This window comes from Pseudorasbora parva, chromosome 10 (assembly GCF_024679245.1).
Source record: "Pseudorasbora parva isolate DD20220531a chromosome 10, ASM2467924v1, whole genome shotgun sequence".
NCBI lineage: Eukaryota > Metazoa > Chordata > Actinopteri > Cypriniformes > Gobionidae > Pseudorasbora > Pseudorasbora parva.
The window spans coordinates 10,725,071-10,742,620 of NC_090181.1; the positions used below are offsets into that span (position 1 = coordinate 10,725,071).

The window sequence follows — 17,550 nt, forward strand, 5'->3', positions numbered from 1 at the left end:
TTATGTCTTTTAATTTATCAAGACAAGAGAGTGTCATTTTTAAAAACTGCTTACTCTAGTAACTGGGGGGAGGGGGAAATGGCAAAGTAGCCTTCGGATGCCAAATCATGCCATTCTTGTTATTTAAATAAATAATCTGACATTATTTTGAACACAAACCTATTCATTATCTGAGGTTATCACTCCACCTCCTGTGTGACGGCATTTACGACAGGTCTATATTGTTGAGCCAATGCAGTTTAAATGACACATGCAACAAAGTTATATTATGGTTTGGTTAAACATTCGTGACTAGCTAGTTCATTTCTTCAACGATGCATTGTATTTAAACAACAGTTATGTTCAAAAGTTTGTAATGGTTATGTAATGGTCCTCAAATCTCAATGACAAGACATTTAAGGACATTTTTGCTATGTAAATGTAACAACATTTTGCAATGGTTTGTTTAATATAATTACATTTACATATTTTGAATGTGTTCTTTAAAGATCTCTAACTGTTATTCAATTCAAATTCAACTTCCTGTGGGAAGTTTTTTAACTCATGAAGTAGAAAAGAGACTGTTCTCATATTGTTTGTGTATTCAGTAGAGTGAGTTTTTACTAGGACTTTTATAGCATTACATTTTTCATCATCATTAAAAAAACTGACTTGACTTGAGTTGCATTTGGACAATATGACTAAAATTGTTTAGTGAAAACACATTTTTGTTATGTGTGTGTTGTGTGTGTGCGTGTGTGTGTGCACAGGTGTTTTTGGTACGGAAGGTAACCCCTCCTGACAATAACCAACTCTATGCCATGAAAGTCCTGAGAAAGGCTACACTCAAAGGTACAGCATCAGTGTAAACATACACACCACAAACCACACAAGCTTCCTTTGCTAACAACAACAGCTACTTTCATTTCGCATTGTTCTCCCGGGCTGTTTATTTTTCTTTAATATCACTCCTAGTTTCCTTGTAACCACAGATACCAACCCTGAATATTACATCAACCGTGCAATAGTGACAGTCTTCTTGAATTGACCAGTTTTATACGGTGTCAAACTTATCAGACAGAATTTGCAGTATCTGTATACACAATATTTTGGTATATTCCCACAATTGAAAATTTGAATTCATGCCACTCTGAGTGAGGTAAGGTTGCAGGTTAACGGTAACTTCTCTGTGGGTACGCTCACTTCCTGTTTTTGTGTGTGTACCCCAATGACAGAAAATCCCACCATACTTACAAAACTGAGGTTTTAGACTCAGGTATCTTTCCACTGAAATCTCGGTTGTTCCTTCTTTCCATCAACCTCAGTATGCAAATTGGTAGGCACCTTTATTTTTCATGAGAGCTGATAACATCACTTCCTACCAACAAATGCCATCTGATAAACTTCTGCTTAAGACATCCGTTAAGCTGAATCTGTTGATTCATTGGTCACTTAGAGTAGAAAATGTTTTCATGCTTGGCTGTTAAAGCATTTTTGAATATATGAATTGCGTAGTTGTGATTTTCTTAGTTGTTTTACAGATGTGTGCCCAATATTACAATCCATAAAGTCTGACTTTATGTTGTCTGTGGCCAAATATTTAATCTCTAAACTCATGCGAAATTGTTTTTGTCACAGTGAGGGATCGTGTGAGGACTAAAATGGAGAGAGACATCCTGGCAGATGTCAACCATCCATTTGTGGTTAAACTCCATTATGGTGAGTTGGTGTGATGTCAGTTTTATGGTACATTGTAATATTTTAGTAGTTTACCCAGACATTCAAATTATATACTTTTTTTTCACTGTCATGTCATTCCAAATCCATACGACTCCATGGAACTCAAAATGAGAGATACGGAGGACTGAACTAGTCCTTTCTTTCCCCATGTAATTTAAATGAATATGGAATGCAGAAGCACCATTAAGGTGTTCCAAAAGCAGCCCGTTCAAAGACCCTAGAAGTCACAATACAGCTTTGTGTGGCGAACACAAAAAAATGTAAACCTTGCCATCCACCCTTACGCTCCTTGACTAGTTAACAAAAGTAGTAGTGAAGTTGAGACTGAATTACTGCCCTGTATGTGATTTTATGAAGCAGGAATTATTCAATTCAATTCTGTGTTCCTGAATGATTCTGGTCTTCTAATGTGAAGAGTAAAGCTGTTGTTTTACAGTTCAGAGTCCATATTTGCAGGGTCATTACATTCGTATTGAATATTTTAATGTTGTAGTCATGCAATTTAACTGCTTGACGAAGGCCTTATATTATACAGGAAGCTGTGGGAGCTTATCATTAATGGCCAACAGATCAAATAAACTTAATTGTTAATACACTTGTCATAAGTGTGTTTGTATGTGTGTTCAGCCTTTCAGACTGAGGGCAAACTCTATCTGATTCTGGACTTCCTCAGAGGGGGCGATCTATTCACCAGGCTGTCAAAAGAGGTATATAATACTCCTAACAACTAGGGCTGTGCAATATTAAACAAAAATGCGATATGCAATACCTTCTTAAATAATGCAATATTCAATATGCAATACTATATTGCTATTAGAGTGTAAAATCTATTTAAATTATATTTAAAAAAATTATTTAAAAACTGAGAATGATACCATTTATGTGTTTCACATTCTTTCTGGGAAAAGAAACAACTTCTGAAAGTGACCAACAGTGTAATAGCAAAAATTTATGTCACAAATCCGACAATATAATTGTATAATTTTAATTTTGATCAATGTAAACAAACTAATAATGTATTGCAAATATTTACAGTTATTTTTGTCATTTTAATTTATCTTTGTTATTAAAAGCAGTAGTCTTCACATGAATAAATCTACACTAATTAAGCTACAAAGGTTATTCAGTCAAGAATGTGTAACAAGACACAAAACAAGAAGAACTGAATGGATGACACGCTTTTAGAGAGGCCGCTTGTGCACACGTTTCGGTGTGTGTGTGTGTGTGTGTCAGACAGCACATTGTTGTTTTTCACAAGTTATTGCCTTTAATAACTCTTTTTAACAACAAGCAAGTCACATAAGTAACAATCGTGTTCCCAGTCTATGCTCTGCTATACGCATCAACCTAAAACGTATGCGTTTTCACAATGTTGAAGGAGCCTATTAAAATCATTCAGATATTGCGTGCCATTGTACGTTTGTGATATTTCGATAATTTCGATATATTGCGCAGCCCGAATAACAACGAGTGCGATATCCTCTCCTTTTTCTCCTTTGATGTTCACTCAATGTCTTTGGTGTTCAGGTGATGTTCACAGAAGAAGATGTGAAGTTTTATCTGGCTGAGCTGGCACTGGGTCTAGATCACCTACACGGTCTCGGCATTATCTACAGAGATCTCAAACCTGAGAAGTACTTAACACACATTCAGCACAAACTCATTGAGGACATACTTGACTGTACACATGCACACACTGAATTCTGCAACTTGTACTGGACAAAGGCCATAACTATAAAGATAACTACATAGTTCTTAGCAGAATATAGTTGTCTACCAGAGTTTACGCCACAACTATAACGATAACGTCACCAAAAAATATCATTGGAATCACATTCAGAACGATTTTTTTCCAGCTGATGAGCAATAAAAACACAGCCAATCAAAACTTCCAACTTTTAAAGTGGCAGATGACAAAACTGCAGCATGCACTTAGAATAAACAGAACGATAACGCCTTTATAGTTATCATTCTTAGTGTGAATGGGCCTTAAGACCTCAGTTGCTGAGTATGAGTGTGATTAAAGTCTCAATATGAATTTAACCTGACTGACTGTAATAGCAGTATGGAAATACATTTCTGTTCTATTTTTCTAGCATCCTCCTAGATGAAGAGGGCCATATCAAACTTACAGGTACAATAAAAGCACTGTGATTTACCAAATGATAGAGATTATATGTTTTGTTTAATTGCTGTAATTGGTCTTTTTATTTCTCTCAGATTTTGGACTGTGTAAGGAAGCTATCGACCATGAGAAGAAGGCTTACTCCTTCTGCGGGACGGTGGAGTACATGGCTCCTGAGGTGGTTAACCGACAGGGACACACCCACAGCGCTGACTGGTGGTCATTTGGGGTACTGATGGTACGTCCAGATTCACGTAGAAATAGAGTTTTGAGTTTTTTTTAATTTTGTCTGATTATTTGGCTTTAATGGTTGCTTTCTGCTTCTCTTTCGTACAGTTTGAAATGCTTACCGGGTCACTGCCATTCCAGGGAAAAGACAGAAAAGAAACAATGAATCTCATCCTGAAGTGAGAATCCATGAGTTTTGAACTTTTTACAGAGATAGTCTAGTCTTAAAATAAATAATACTGTGAAATTGTTATTTTAAATGAATTATTTAGGATAAATGTGTTTTATATTTATGATTGGGCTTACTATTTCTGGGAAATAGTCTTCAGTTAATCAGACCCTTTTCATTTTACTAGTTTGCTACTAGTAAGTGGTAAGAAAATCAATTTAAGCTGTTATACAACAGTTGCTCTGTATTATGTATTACTACTCTAAATTAACTTTTATTCAGCAAGGTTGCATTACATTGACTTGGCAGTAAAGACATTTACAATGTTACAAAAAAGTATATTTTAAAGGTGCCCTAGAATGATTTGAAACAATATGTTAAATTGTTCTCTGATATCTACAAAGAGGTTATGTGGCTTATTTAAGGGGAAAAAAATTGTCCAGATACAGTTTTACAGGTCCATTTACAACCCTATAAATTGTCCCTAGGATGTAATGCTCTGTTTTTGCCTTATTTGGAAGAGTCATGAATATTAATGTTGAGCTCTGCTCTGATTGGCTTATTTCAGCAGCTCACAGCAGTTCAGTGAAGCGGCTTGTGAGTCCTGACTGTCCTGACAGACCGACTAAATTAAACTAAGCAAAACATCTCAAATGGAGATTGATAAAATGCAGCTTACTTGTTTATTTGGTGTTTTCAGATCATTCACGCACGAGAGAGCTCGCGTTCGTGCGGTTCCCCCAAACAGAGCTTTTCTGTGAAAAGAAACCCGTATACATGCCGGTTTTTACCTAAACGTGTCCAATCTGGCAACCATATGCACGCGAGCGCTCTCTCGTGCACGGACGATCTGGAAACACCAATAAAGAAGTAAGCTGCATTTTATCAATCTCCATTGACTATCGTTTTAACTTATATGGTGGAAAACGTGACGTTTGCTAGAAGGATCGCGTGAACAATCTGTAAGCAAAGTATCTACGGTTGTATTTTGTAATACAAAATAATATTAACCTTTGTCATTAGACACTATTTAGTTTTGTATGGTACTTGGAGTATCCTATTGTTACTGTACTAGCATCTTGCGTTATCTAGACAATGCTGTCTCTCTAAGAAACTTTCAGTTCAATCAGAAATTGTTTAAACAGTCAATAAGTGGATAAATTACTTACTGCTTGCAGGAATATAGTTGCCCCTTTCTTCAGTTTAAGACGCTGAGTGAAGCTTGCTTGAAATGGGCCGAACAAACGAACGATTTGTTGTGGTATCCGATTATAATAAACCTCAACCAACCATGTGTCATGAGAGCCGTTTTTTCTATCTGCGAGTGTCTTGTTCACCATCAGTAGATTCGGCTTGTTGGACAGATGCAAATGTTGGGGGCGTGCATTTAAATGATCCCCAACGCTTACGTCATGGTTGGGTTTATGTTGAGAAGCACTTTTTTTCTGTTTTTGTTTTATGAGATTTACATAAAGGTGGTGTACACTGTGATTATTACACGCACAGCACACAAACATTTTTAAATATTAAAAATAAAATAATTGCTCTCTGGAATAACGTTCAGTCTTTCCGCTTGCAAATTCCACCATGCAAATAGCAAATCCGCCATGGTGCAAGTGCACCTGGCTTTTAAAGGGAATGGGAGAGAAGACTCGGATTGGTTTATTGCACGTTGTGTCCAAAACACACCGGGCGCGCCAACCATTTTTCCCGTCATTAAACTAGTAAAAGTGGATTCAGACACTCCCTAATTGTTCTTGTGCCATGCGCTTCAGACCATGTGCTCAGACCGTTAAAATAGGGCCCTAAGTCTTATCCACCCCAAACTTTTGAATGGTAGTGTACCTGTATATGTTGTGGGTTATTCAGTGTCTGAGTCGTGATCGTTGTTTGTTTGGTTTTCTCTTTAGAGCAAGGCTGGGGATGCCTCAGTTCCTGAGCGCTGAAGCTCAGAGTTTACTGAGAGCTCTCTTCAAGAGGAACCCCACTAACAGATTGGGTAACGTATATACATTCATACGTTTCATATATTTGTGATTTCTTCTAACCTCTCAAACAGCATTAAAGGGTTAGTTCACCCAAAAATGAAAATTATGTCATTAATGACTCACCCTAATGTTGTTCCACACCGTAAGACCTCTGTTCATCTTCAGAACACAGTTTAAGATATTTTATATTTAATCTATTTAGTCCGAGTTCAAGAGATTCTAACTAACCCACAGATGTTACATATGGACTACTCTGATAATGTTTTTATTACCTTTCTGGTACTTCTGGAAAGGGACAGTATACTGTGCTTACGTTTTCAATGGAGTGACAGAATCTCTCTAAATATGAAATATCTTAAACTGTGTTCTGATGATGAACGGAGGTCTTCAGGGTGTGGAACAACATTAGGGAGAGTCATTAATGACATAAATTTAATTTTTGGATGAACTAATTTTTGGCCACCACCAACCAGAGCAACAAAGGTGAAGCAGAGCTAGTTGATAGATTAAACTTTCGCCGTATCCGGTCGGCAAAACCCCGAACACATCTTCCCTTTTTAAGAATGACTTCAGTGCCGTTCTTTGTTCTTTTCTCAGAGAAAAGCTTAACTCCAAGTCTTCCAGAGTCGCGGTCAAAGCTGATTCGAAAGACCGCCGTTCGCCAGTTTCTGTGTTTACTAGAAACACGCAAACGCAACTCGGCCGTCGTCATAATGGCCCCGCCCACCGACTCTATACACGATGTGATTGGCCCGGCAAGAGTTAGGCGAATACAGCTCAGAAGGGTATTGAGAGTTGCTAGACGACACACGCGGCAGACTAGATTTGCTGCCGCTAGGGTGCTTCTAGATTTCTAGGCTAATTAAAAGGAACATTTCATTTAAATGTGCTATATTTTCATAGTAAGGAGTGTTTTATTTATACTTTATCTGTAACCAGGATCTGGACCAGATGGAGCAGAGGAAATCAAACGGCATTCATTCTACGTGACAATTGATTGGAACGTAAGATCATGCTTCAAATTACTGCAAATCTAAAGAAGTAGTTTTATTACAGACTCGTTCTCCCCACCAGTTAAGGCTGAATGCAACAAAAATATTTTTTTTATAATCATTTCCAGAAACTCTTCAGACGAGAGATAAAACCCCCATTCAAGCCAGCAGTGGCCAGACCTGATGACACCTTTTACTTCGACTCGGAGTTCACTTCACGAACGCCTAAAGGTGAGAGGTCATATCTATGATCTGTAAACATTTATTAGGTCTTATGGTCAGTTTTTTTTGTCCATGGTGAGATTAAACTGACGTTTAAAACAAACTATAGAGGAATTTAAAGGGACTGTTCATTTTGAGGATAGTTTACGTCTGTGAAAAATGAGGAGCTTAGAAGAATGATTGGCATAAAGTGACACTTTTACATATAATACATGTAGATGGAAACTTTCAAACTCCAGAAATAAAATAAAAAAAATCATACTGTAGCTCTGAGTATGAGATGGCCCAAATTTTAAGTAATTATTCACAAAATGTTATAGAGTAAAAATTGAGCAAGATAACCATGGTCCCTATTCCCTAAAGAGCAGAAGATTCTTACACAGAATAAACAAATGTATCTTTCGACAGCATAATGGTAACTGTTTTCATTTTTGGGTGAACTATCCCTTTAATAGTTTCCATGGTCTTTCCATGAATAAGCTAGAACTGGCTGTGTTTTCTTCCTGATCTTCAAGCTGCACTCACTGCTGTAGATTTGAAGCTTTGAGTGGATTTTTTTAATGTCATCAGTGGCTAAAATGGAATAGGAGTGTGAGCTTCATGGTTTCTCTCAGATTCCCCAGGCGTTCCTCCCAGCGCAGGGGCTCATCAGCTCTTCCGGGGCTTCAGCTTTGTTGCCACAGCGATGCTAGAGGAGGAAGGCAAAGAGGAGCCCTCTCAACCCCCTCCACACCCTGTGGTGCAGGTAAAACAACTCTGTGACATTTCCCTTCAGCTTTTAGATGCTGTGTGACAATATTAAAGGTTTGGATATTAAACCTTCAATTTGATTAATACATTTATGTTTTCAAATAGAAAATCTGCCCTCTCAAACTCAAACAAAATGTTTAATTACAGCTCTTCAAGGTTCGATGACTGAAATAGTTTCTCAGTATAAATATCTAGGCTTTTTTAATTGATGATTCCCTTGCATTTGGGCCTTATATTCAGCAGCTTTTTCTTTAGTGCTAATTCCTGGAAGAGATAGCTGCAACTTTTTTGTCCGTTTTGGGTTGATAGTCTTTATATGCAGGTGCCCAAGCATTGTTTACAGGTATTGGGTTCTGTTTATCATGGAGGTTTATTACTTATTTAAAAGCTCTTTCCATCATTTTTTACTGTACTCTCAGGTTTGATGGCCTGCGTTGTCATCCCGTAGACTCAAACACTGGTACAAATTGATATATATAATTATATATATAGCGGTAATTTTCTTACCGCTTACTTTCAGCAGCATATTAGTAAAAAAAGTGTAAAGATTTATGGTCTTGGTTCACAAGATTATTATATTTTAAACATCCCAAAAGTCTGTACAAATATGGGTAAAAATGTTATGCTGCTCTATATGATTGGAGCCAGTTACAAGAGTTGGTATCTTTAAATCAATTTAAGGGTATTTTAAAGAACTTGGTCTCCGATTTACTTGATTTGAATTGTTTTGAGTGATTTTTGTACATCTAAATGAATGTAATTGTTTTTGTTGGTTTAACTAAGTTTTCTGCCTGTCTTGGCCAGGGATCTCTTTTAAAAGATTTGAAATCTCAAGAGTTTTATTTCCTGGTTAATTAAAATATGCTGTCAGTTACACCAGAGAATTATGCCGTTTTTGTGCCAAGTTACAAGTCGACAAAATGTGTAACTTTTATGTGATGTTCATTAAGATATCAGAAAAGATTTATGACATTAATATCTGCAAGGACTGTCTAAAGGGCGTTCACTTATATAACAATTAAATCGCTTGAGGTTAGACCCATTGCTTGTTTTTAACCCAGAATATGTCTTTAAGCAATCCTATGATTTATGATTAAGTGAATTTATCTGACCACTAGGTAGCAGTATTTCTACCTTTTCACTTTTATTTACTGCATAAAAGAACGAGTATAATACAGATCAATGGAGATGATACAGTGCTTAAATGTTAATGAAGGATGTGACTTGTGGAAAATGATTTCTGCAATCATAAGTGTAGTAGTTCTTATAAAAATAAAAAAAAGACTTAACTCAATTTGTGATATTCTGTGTTATCCAGCATAATCTATAATTATGAGTTTAAACTAATAATGAGTCCGAAGTGTTTGTGTCTGTGTAAAATAATTTGTTGGTGTGTGTGTTCATGGTTTTCTATCCTGGTGGATAGACTGACTCATGGGGACTCGTGTCAATGTAGGGAACTAAATGGAGGTCCTCATGAGGAAACAATTTTTTTTTTTTTTTTTTATCCAGAAAGTTTTCTGTGATGGGAAGGGTTAGTGTCAGGGGAGAGAATATACAGTTTGTACTGTGTGTGTGTGTGTGTGTGTGTGGGTGTGTGGGTGCATTTGTGTTGCTGTTCTAATATTCTATTGTCCGTTGTGTACCTGTCTCCAAGCAGCAGCTTCACGGTAAGAACATCTTGTTCAGTGACGGTTATGTGCTGAAAGAGGACATTGGCATGGGCTCTTTCTCAGTCTGCAAACGTTGCATACACAAAGCAACCAACACAGAGTATGCGGTGAAGGTTAGAGACTCACTCCCTCAGCTTGTCTTAATATTGTACTTAAGTCATACAAGTGTCTTTTTAATGATCATAAAAAGATCATATTTCAGATAAAACAATTTTTAAATCATTGAAATAAAATACATTTGCTCTTGAATGCTCTTTTAAATAAATGTCATAATTAAAAAGATGAAGGTTATGTTCACTAAAAGAGTTTTAGATACATGCGGTCCTCAGGTGACTAATAGATAATTGACTGTATAATGCTGATAGGTGATTGATAAAACAAGCACTGACCCATCCGAAGAGATTGAGATCCTGCTCCGATATGGCCAGCACCCCAACATCATCACTCTCAAGGATGTAAGTACAACAACAACAACAAAAAAAAACTTTACTAAAAAATAGTGCTGTCAAATTTTTTTTTTAAACTAAATTAATCACATTATTAATCCCAATTTTATTTTCTGTAACTGGTCATAATTAATCGCAATTAAAAACTTCACAGTTACTCTCCAAATTAATGTAGAAACTACTTCTATAGTATTTCTTAAATATTTGTTGTAGTAGCATCTTTTTATGAATGAAGGCCACTGATACTAATACAGCTGCTGATGTCTCTATGAAACTGATTAACATTAATTATAGACATTCTGTTGAATTATATTTACAGTATAATTAAAAGGTATCAATTTCAACATTTATTAGGCTTTAAAAAATAACAACTTTGAATTTAAGTGAACTTAAAACAACCCATTATAATAAATGTCATATTTACCTGTGCCCTTCCTACCTGTTAGACATACATTTAATAAGGTTATCAAACACCTTTCTTAACTGCATAAATAATAAAGTAAATATAGAATAATCCTTATTAAAGCTACAATTTACTGTTACCTTTGTTCTTCAATTGACATTAATGACAGACATGACAGCAACAGGTTTATTAGGCTGCTGTCACTTTAAGATCTGGCGCTGTCGAACATGATGCGAATTTGACACGCTGTCAAGTGCATCTTTACTCATAACTCATTTAAGGCTGCTCTTATGGGAACACTCCACAAAACGGGCATATTGGCACAATTCTGTATTACTTTTAGCCCTGACACGCCAGACCCACATCAAGATGTTGGGTCAGGGAACACACCGTTGACCGCTCAATCTGAGGGGTGGGATAAACGGTTGTCTTTCAAACTCCCTCTGCACGCAATAGAATAGCTTCAACCAACCAGAGCAACATGAAGCAGAGCTCGTTGATAGATTAAACTTTCGCCATATCCGGTCGGCAAAACTCCGAATACATCTTACCTTCTTAAAGAAAGACTTCAGTGCCGTTCTTTGTTCATTTCTCAAAGATAGCTCAACTCCAAGCCTTCCAGAGTCGCAGCCAAAGCCGATTTGAAAGACCGCCGTTCGCTAGCTTCTTTGTTTACAAGTAGCACGCAACTCTGACCTCATTGTTAAGCCCGCCCACCGACTCTATACACGATGTGATTGGCCTGACCAGTTTTTTTTTTCCAGCTCAGAATTCTGTTGAAAGTTGCTAGACTACACTCGCGGCAAATTCGATTTGCTAACGCTAGGGTGCGGCTGGATTTCTAGGCTATATTACTGTTTGTTCAAGTGCAAAAAGAACTCTATTCTATACGCTGTCTATGCGCACAATACTTTCGCTTGCATGTCACACAGACAGCGCATTCTTGTTTGTCTTGTCGCACTTAAATGGTTGAAAAGCATTTGCATGTATAAGAGCTTAAAGATTAAATAAAACGGTTGTATTGCAGGTCTATGATAACGGGAAGCAGGTGTACCTGGTCACTGAACTGATGCGAGGAGGTGAGCTGCTGGACAGAATCCTCAAGCAGAAGTTTTTCTCTGAGAGAGAGGCTAGTGCTGTGCTGCACACTATCACAAAAACCGTGGAATACCTGCACTCTCAAGGGGTGAGAAAACATGCATGGACAAACACAATCACATTAATCTTGTAGATAATAACTTGCCCCTAAAACAGAATCTGTCATTATAATTCACAGCTTGAGACAGATCCTAGTTTCTCCCCTCCTCTTTAAGAGTGTTCCCCAGGGCTCTTCTTTCTTCCTTTTTTTGTTTTACTCCTCTCCTGTTTTCAAATGTAATGTGATTCAATAGTTTTGATGTTGAGGTCTTTCCCAAAAGAACCACTATAGATAGGGTTTTTTATTATATTATACTGTAGCTTTTAAAAGCATGCATTATAGTTGCGAATGAGAGAAAAAATTGACTCAAATGAATTCAGTTAAACTAGACTAGGTAAACCCAGCCTGATCTGCCGGCGATTTGATTTTGCCCTGCTCAGTCTAGAAAACCTGTACATTCATTTCTACTGCTTCTGTTACACTTTTGCAAAAAACAATCACAGACGTGCTTATCAACCTGGCACGCTATTGGTAGGTTTAACATGATGACAGATAGAGAAGCGATGGGTCGATGCCTGTTGATCACGCCTCTTATGGTGTGATTGGACTATCCAATTGCGTACAGAGTAATTTGAATTATGCTCGTTGACCACGCCTCTTGTGCAGTAGAAAATACAGAGCAGACTCGCCAGACAATCTTAAAAAATTAAACTTGGTCTGGTGATAGCCAGACAACAGTTAAACCACTCTTCCTTAAAATCTTACCCCAATATAATAGAAATGGGAAATTGGGGCAATTGTAACACAAAATGTATTTTATCACAGTACTTCATATACTATAGATCACACATATACTTTTATATTTGCCAACACATTGCCAATAGCTAAAAGAATTCCGATATAAATTATTGAATACTATTTAAAACAACAATATTATTACTTTAAGGTGTCGTCTTCTTTAAAGGGTTAGTTCACCTAAAAATGAAAATTCTGTCATTAATTACTTCCCCAATGTCGTTTGACACCCATAAGACCTTCGTTCATCTTCGGAACACAAATGAAGATATTTTTGTTGAAATCCGATGGCTCAGACAGGCCTTCATTGACACCAATGTCATTTCCTCTCTCAAGACCCATAAAGGCACTAAAGACGGCGTTACAAAGCCCATCTCACTACAGTGGCTCTACAGTCATTTTATGAAGTGACGAGAATAGTTTTTGTGTGCAAAAAAACCCTAAATAACGACTTGTATATTGATGGGCCGAATTCAAAAACAATGTTTCAAACTGTTATGAATCAGCGTATTGATTTATGATTCAGATCGCCAATGTCACATGATTTCAGCAGATTAACACGCGATCCGAATCATGAATCAATACGCTGAATGAGAGAATTACAATTTTTGGGTGAACTAACCCTCTAAAGGTGCAATGTGTACATTTCAGTCACCCCTTCCTTTCGAAACACATAGAGAAGCTAAAGTGTCCAACACAAGACAAAAATGTCATCATCTAAGACAGCAGAGAGTAGCTAGCGCTCTGTAAAGCAGTTTGTCTGTTTAGGGCTACTGTAGAAACATTGTGGTGCAAAATGTTGACGTCACTGTAAGGGGACCCGTGGTGTATGTAGATAGAAAGGGCTCATTCTAAGGTAATAAAAACATAACGTTTCAACTTTCATTATGTAAGGTTTTTTTATACACCACCATAGGTATGTATATTAAATTGAATTTCTGTCAATAGATCCTCATAAATATTACACACTCCACCTTTAGGATACAATAGGTTAATAAAAAAAAGAGCAAGTGTAACACTCCACTTGAAATTTGATATTATAATGTAGTCTTTTTCATAACTACTATTAATGGTATGGTTACTATTTTGCGCACATAAATGTGTTTTGCAAGAAAATGCATGTTATTTGATCCACTGTGTTTTTCTACAGGTTGTGCACAGAGACCTGAAGCCCAGTAATATTCTTTATGTTGATGAGTCTGGAAATCCAGAATCTCTGCGCATCTGTGATTTTGGCTTTGCTAAGCAGCTAAGAGCAGACAACGGTCTCCTCATGACACCGTGCTATACTGCCAACTTTGTAGCACCTGAGGTGAGTGGTTATCACAACAGAATGGCGAATGCTGTATAGACAAATAAACAGTATCATTTAATCTTTGAAATCTCATACACCTACTCGGAAGGCAGTGGTTCCCAAACTTTTTTCTGTTGGACCCCCTTTTGTAGAGAAAAATATTTTTTAAAAGATTGAACATCAGTGGGTTCTATTTGATTTTGGTGTGTCGCGCCCAAGTGGCAACCGCCCCGTTTCTCTTGAAGCCAATATGCGACCTTAACTGCAATTCATTGACTGGCTGCTAGAGACAGGCTCCAAAAGGGAGCATAATCTCATTGAGCTGTTGAAATGCCCAACTTTACAATTGCATTTTTTTGGGGTCTATATAGCTAATTTTATTCTTCATGACAACTGCGAGGGGGTTTATAATTCATCCATTTAAATTATATCAAGACTTTAAAGTTGTACACAATCGTGTGGCCACTTTGAGTGATGGGTGGATTGCTGTTGATGATCATGATCATGTCACCTCAGCTCCAGCCACGTCACGCCTCTTTGTCCATTTTCAGTTATCCGGGAGGGACATGTGGTAACGCACTGCCTAGATGGCAACGGTCAAAAACACTCTTCAAAAATCCACGGGTGATGTCACGGACACTGTGTACATATTTTGTTACAGTCTGTGGTTGCTCCGCTCGCATCTGGTGTTTTTCATATTTGTGAATTTGAAGTATATTCATCATCTACTTTACGATCCCCTTCCACTGGCAATCCTTTCACAAAATCGCCCATGCTTAGTACAGAACCATGCATTTCACCTTATATTTCTACACAGCTCCCAATTTTTCTTTGAATTCTCCCAAGATTCTCCAATTTTGCCATCTAGTGTTACTGCACGACAACAACTGCTATGACTAATAACAGACCGCTCAAGTGTTTACTGAATCATTTTGAGATAGTAACCACTGTCCTAAGGGAATAAATAACCTTCACAAGCCATGCCCTGAAAACTGCCAATCACCTCCCTTTAGCCTGCCCATTGTTCAACTTTAGTGTTACTGTAAAACATTAAATTGAACTATGTGGGCTTCTCTAAAGGAATTATTAGTAGCAAAGGGAAGTTTGTACAATGTAATGTCTTCATTATAAGTTTTTTAAATATTTTTCTCAAAAACTGTTCTGACATTGTTTGTGATGCAGGTACTGAAGAGACAGGGCTATGACGAGGGCTGTGACATTTGGAGTCTTGGAGTATTACTTTACACTATGCTTGCTGGGTAAGAACGTGCCCATTATCTTGCATTATTAATAAAAATTGCACTCTCAACTTCAACACATAAAACCTGAAAACACAGCCACAATCTTTTGTCCTTTGATTTTTAATCGTTCCAGTTTTACGCCATTTGCCAATGGACCAGAAGACACTCCAGAAGATATTCTGAGTCGAATAGGGAGTGGCCGCTTTACTTTGACAGGAGGCAACTGGGATGCCGTGTCTGATGCTGCCAAAGTAGGCCATGGCCTCTCTATCATCCTTATAGCCATTCAGACCTGTCTGACAGGATTTTATTTTCTCACACACATGCTTTTCCATGCAGGACTTGGTCTCGAAGATGCTCCATGTGGACCCTCACCAGCGGCTCACAGCCAAGCAGGTCCTGAAACATCCATGGATTGTTCAGAGAGACAAACTTCCCAACAGCCAGCTACAACACCAAGATGCCAAGCTTGTCAAGGTACCGCTGCCGTGAGGCTCTTACACTTATAGAGTGGTGCAGGTATGACGTCACTTAGTAGGCTAATCGGCAGTTAACATCACGCTGGTTCCCTCAAAAAACCCAGGATTTTCCCGACTGGCTTTTGGATTATTGTTAAAAACAAGCTCAACAAAATCAACAAAAGTGTGATACTTGCACGTTTTTGTCCATCAAGATAATTATCAAAGATGAATACAACTGTTATGCATTTTGAAGCTTGAATGCAGTCACCAGAAGTAAAAAAAGCTAAAGGTAAGTTATAAATTAACTACACCATGGTCCGCAATTTCAACGTCACCATCACTAAAGCTTCCAGTTATCTAAAAACATTTTCCCAGAAAGTTTAAGTTAGAATAGTTTATAAGAGCACAACTGATAATGGGTCTGTAAAAGCAGACTGAGTTTAACTTTTCGGCGTGATGCTGTTTTATCTCTTCGACAGCCTCTGTAGTCCCATTTAGCCACTTGTTATCAACCGCCTTTTTCAAGAGATGTAACAGCTTAAAGGGTTAGTTCACCCAAAAATTTAAATTCTGTCAATAATTACTTTCCCTAATGTCGTTTGAAACCTGCAAGACCTCCTTTCATCTTCGGAACACAAATGAAGATATTTTTGTTGAAGTCCGATGGCTCAGACAGGCCTTCATTGACACCAATGTCATTTCCTCTCTCAAGACCCATAAAGGCACTAAAGACGGCGTTACAAAGCCCATCTCACTACAGTAGCTCTACAATCATTTTATGAAGCCACGAGAATAATTTTTGTACGCAAAAATAAATAAATAACGACTTTTATAGGGATGGGCCAATTTCAAAACAAAGATTTGAACGGTTATGAATCAGCGTATCGATTCAGGATGTCACGTCATCACCAATGTCACGTGATTTCAGCAGTTTGGCACGCGGTCTTGCAACTTACAACACTGTTGAAAAACATTAGGGTAAGTAATTAATGACAGAATTTTTTTGGGGGTGAACTAACCCTTTAAAAAAATCATGGGTGGGGTAATATTGATGTATTTTATGTTGTAGAATAAAATGTGAAAAAAACATGGGCTTGTTCATCATTGACCTTATTTTAGCCATTTTACCAAAACCCCTCAGGACGACTGACCCGGAAGTGCTAAAATTCCACGTTTTGGCCTACAAAGTGATGTCATACCTGCACCATTTATAACCTAAATGGTGGTCTGTTACTTCACCAACTCTCTCCTCACAGGGGGCAATGGCCGCCACATACTCGGCGCTGAAGAGTTCCCAACCACCCCCTGAGCTGAAGCCCATTGAGTCCTCATTCCTGGCACAGAGACGGGTGAAAAAGCTCCCTTCCACTTCTCTGTAGAGAACGAGGAGAGAAGAAATGGAGTACTGGGAGAAATGTACTCCTGACTGAATGCAGTTGTGGAAAGGATGAATGGATGAAAGAACCACACTGAAGCTCTACAGACTAAAGACGGTCTCTTGAACCTGCCAATGACATCAGCACTGGAGTGAAGCTGTCAAGCGTGCTATGCAAGGCAGGTGATTGGCTGATGAAATTTGAGGGCCGTGGCCAGTGAGGGTTCCATACTCCATTAGGAGTAGGAGTGTGTGTGTGTGTTTGTGTGTGAGATTTCAAAACCGGGTAAAAGATACTGTAATGAAAAAGATGATATTCCCAGTGCATTTATGTCTTGGTACTGTAATCCCTAAATATCAACACTGAGTTTTTTTGTTATTTCTCCATTTTTGTTTGTTTTGCTTTGTTTATTTTTTTATCTCTGTAGTTTGTTCAGCTGGATTTCCGTGTTGATTTGTTTAAGATCTCTCTGTTCTTGGAAGCTTTTCATGGCCTTCAACAGAAAGATAGATGTTCCAGTATAATGTTTC

At 37.7% G+C, this 17,550-nt stretch overlaps 1 protein-coding gene across 4 annotated transcripts in view; it reads left to right on the forward strand.

Annotated features, from left to right (window-relative positions):
• rps6ka1 (ribosomal protein S6 kinase a, polypeptide 1) overlaps positions 1-17,041 on the forward strand; it is an 85,650-nt gene extending 68,609 nt beyond the window's left edge. For all 4 annotated transcript variants that reach the window (XM_067455150.1, XM_067455149.1, XM_067455148.1 and 1 more), the window contains 19 exons: positions 750-831; positions 1,618-1,698; positions 2,347-2,426; positions 3,247-3,353; positions 3,816-3,853; positions 3,940-4,082; positions 4,181-4,251; positions 6,152-6,240; positions 7,169-7,233; positions 7,350-7,452; positions 8,058-8,188; positions 9,854-9,979; positions 10,232-10,321; positions 11,743-11,901; positions 13,799-13,960; positions 15,125-15,201; positions 15,317-15,434; positions 15,523-15,660; positions 16,901-17,041. In XM_067455150.1, coding sequence (XP_067311251.1) covers positions 750-831; positions 1,618-1,698; positions 2,347-2,426; positions 3,247-3,353; positions 3,816-3,853; positions 3,940-4,082; positions 4,181-4,251; positions 6,152-6,240; positions 7,169-7,233; positions 7,350-7,452; positions 8,058-8,188; positions 9,854-9,979; positions 10,232-10,321; positions 11,743-11,901; positions 13,799-13,960; positions 15,125-15,201; positions 15,317-15,434; positions 15,523-15,660; positions 16,901-17,023 — 1,983 coding nt within the window. In that variant the 3' untranslated portion in view covers positions 17,024-17,041. The remainder of the gene's footprint in view (positions 1-749; positions 832-1,617; positions 1,699-2,346; positions 2,427-3,246; positions 3,354-3,815; positions 3,854-3,939; positions 4,083-4,180; positions 4,252-6,151; positions 6,241-7,168; positions 7,234-7,349; positions 7,453-8,057; positions 8,189-9,853; positions 9,980-10,231; positions 10,322-11,742; positions 11,902-13,798; positions 13,961-15,124; positions 15,202-15,316; positions 15,435-15,522; positions 15,661-16,900) is intronic.
• The last annotated feature ends 509 nt before the right edge of the window (positions 17,042-17,550 follow it).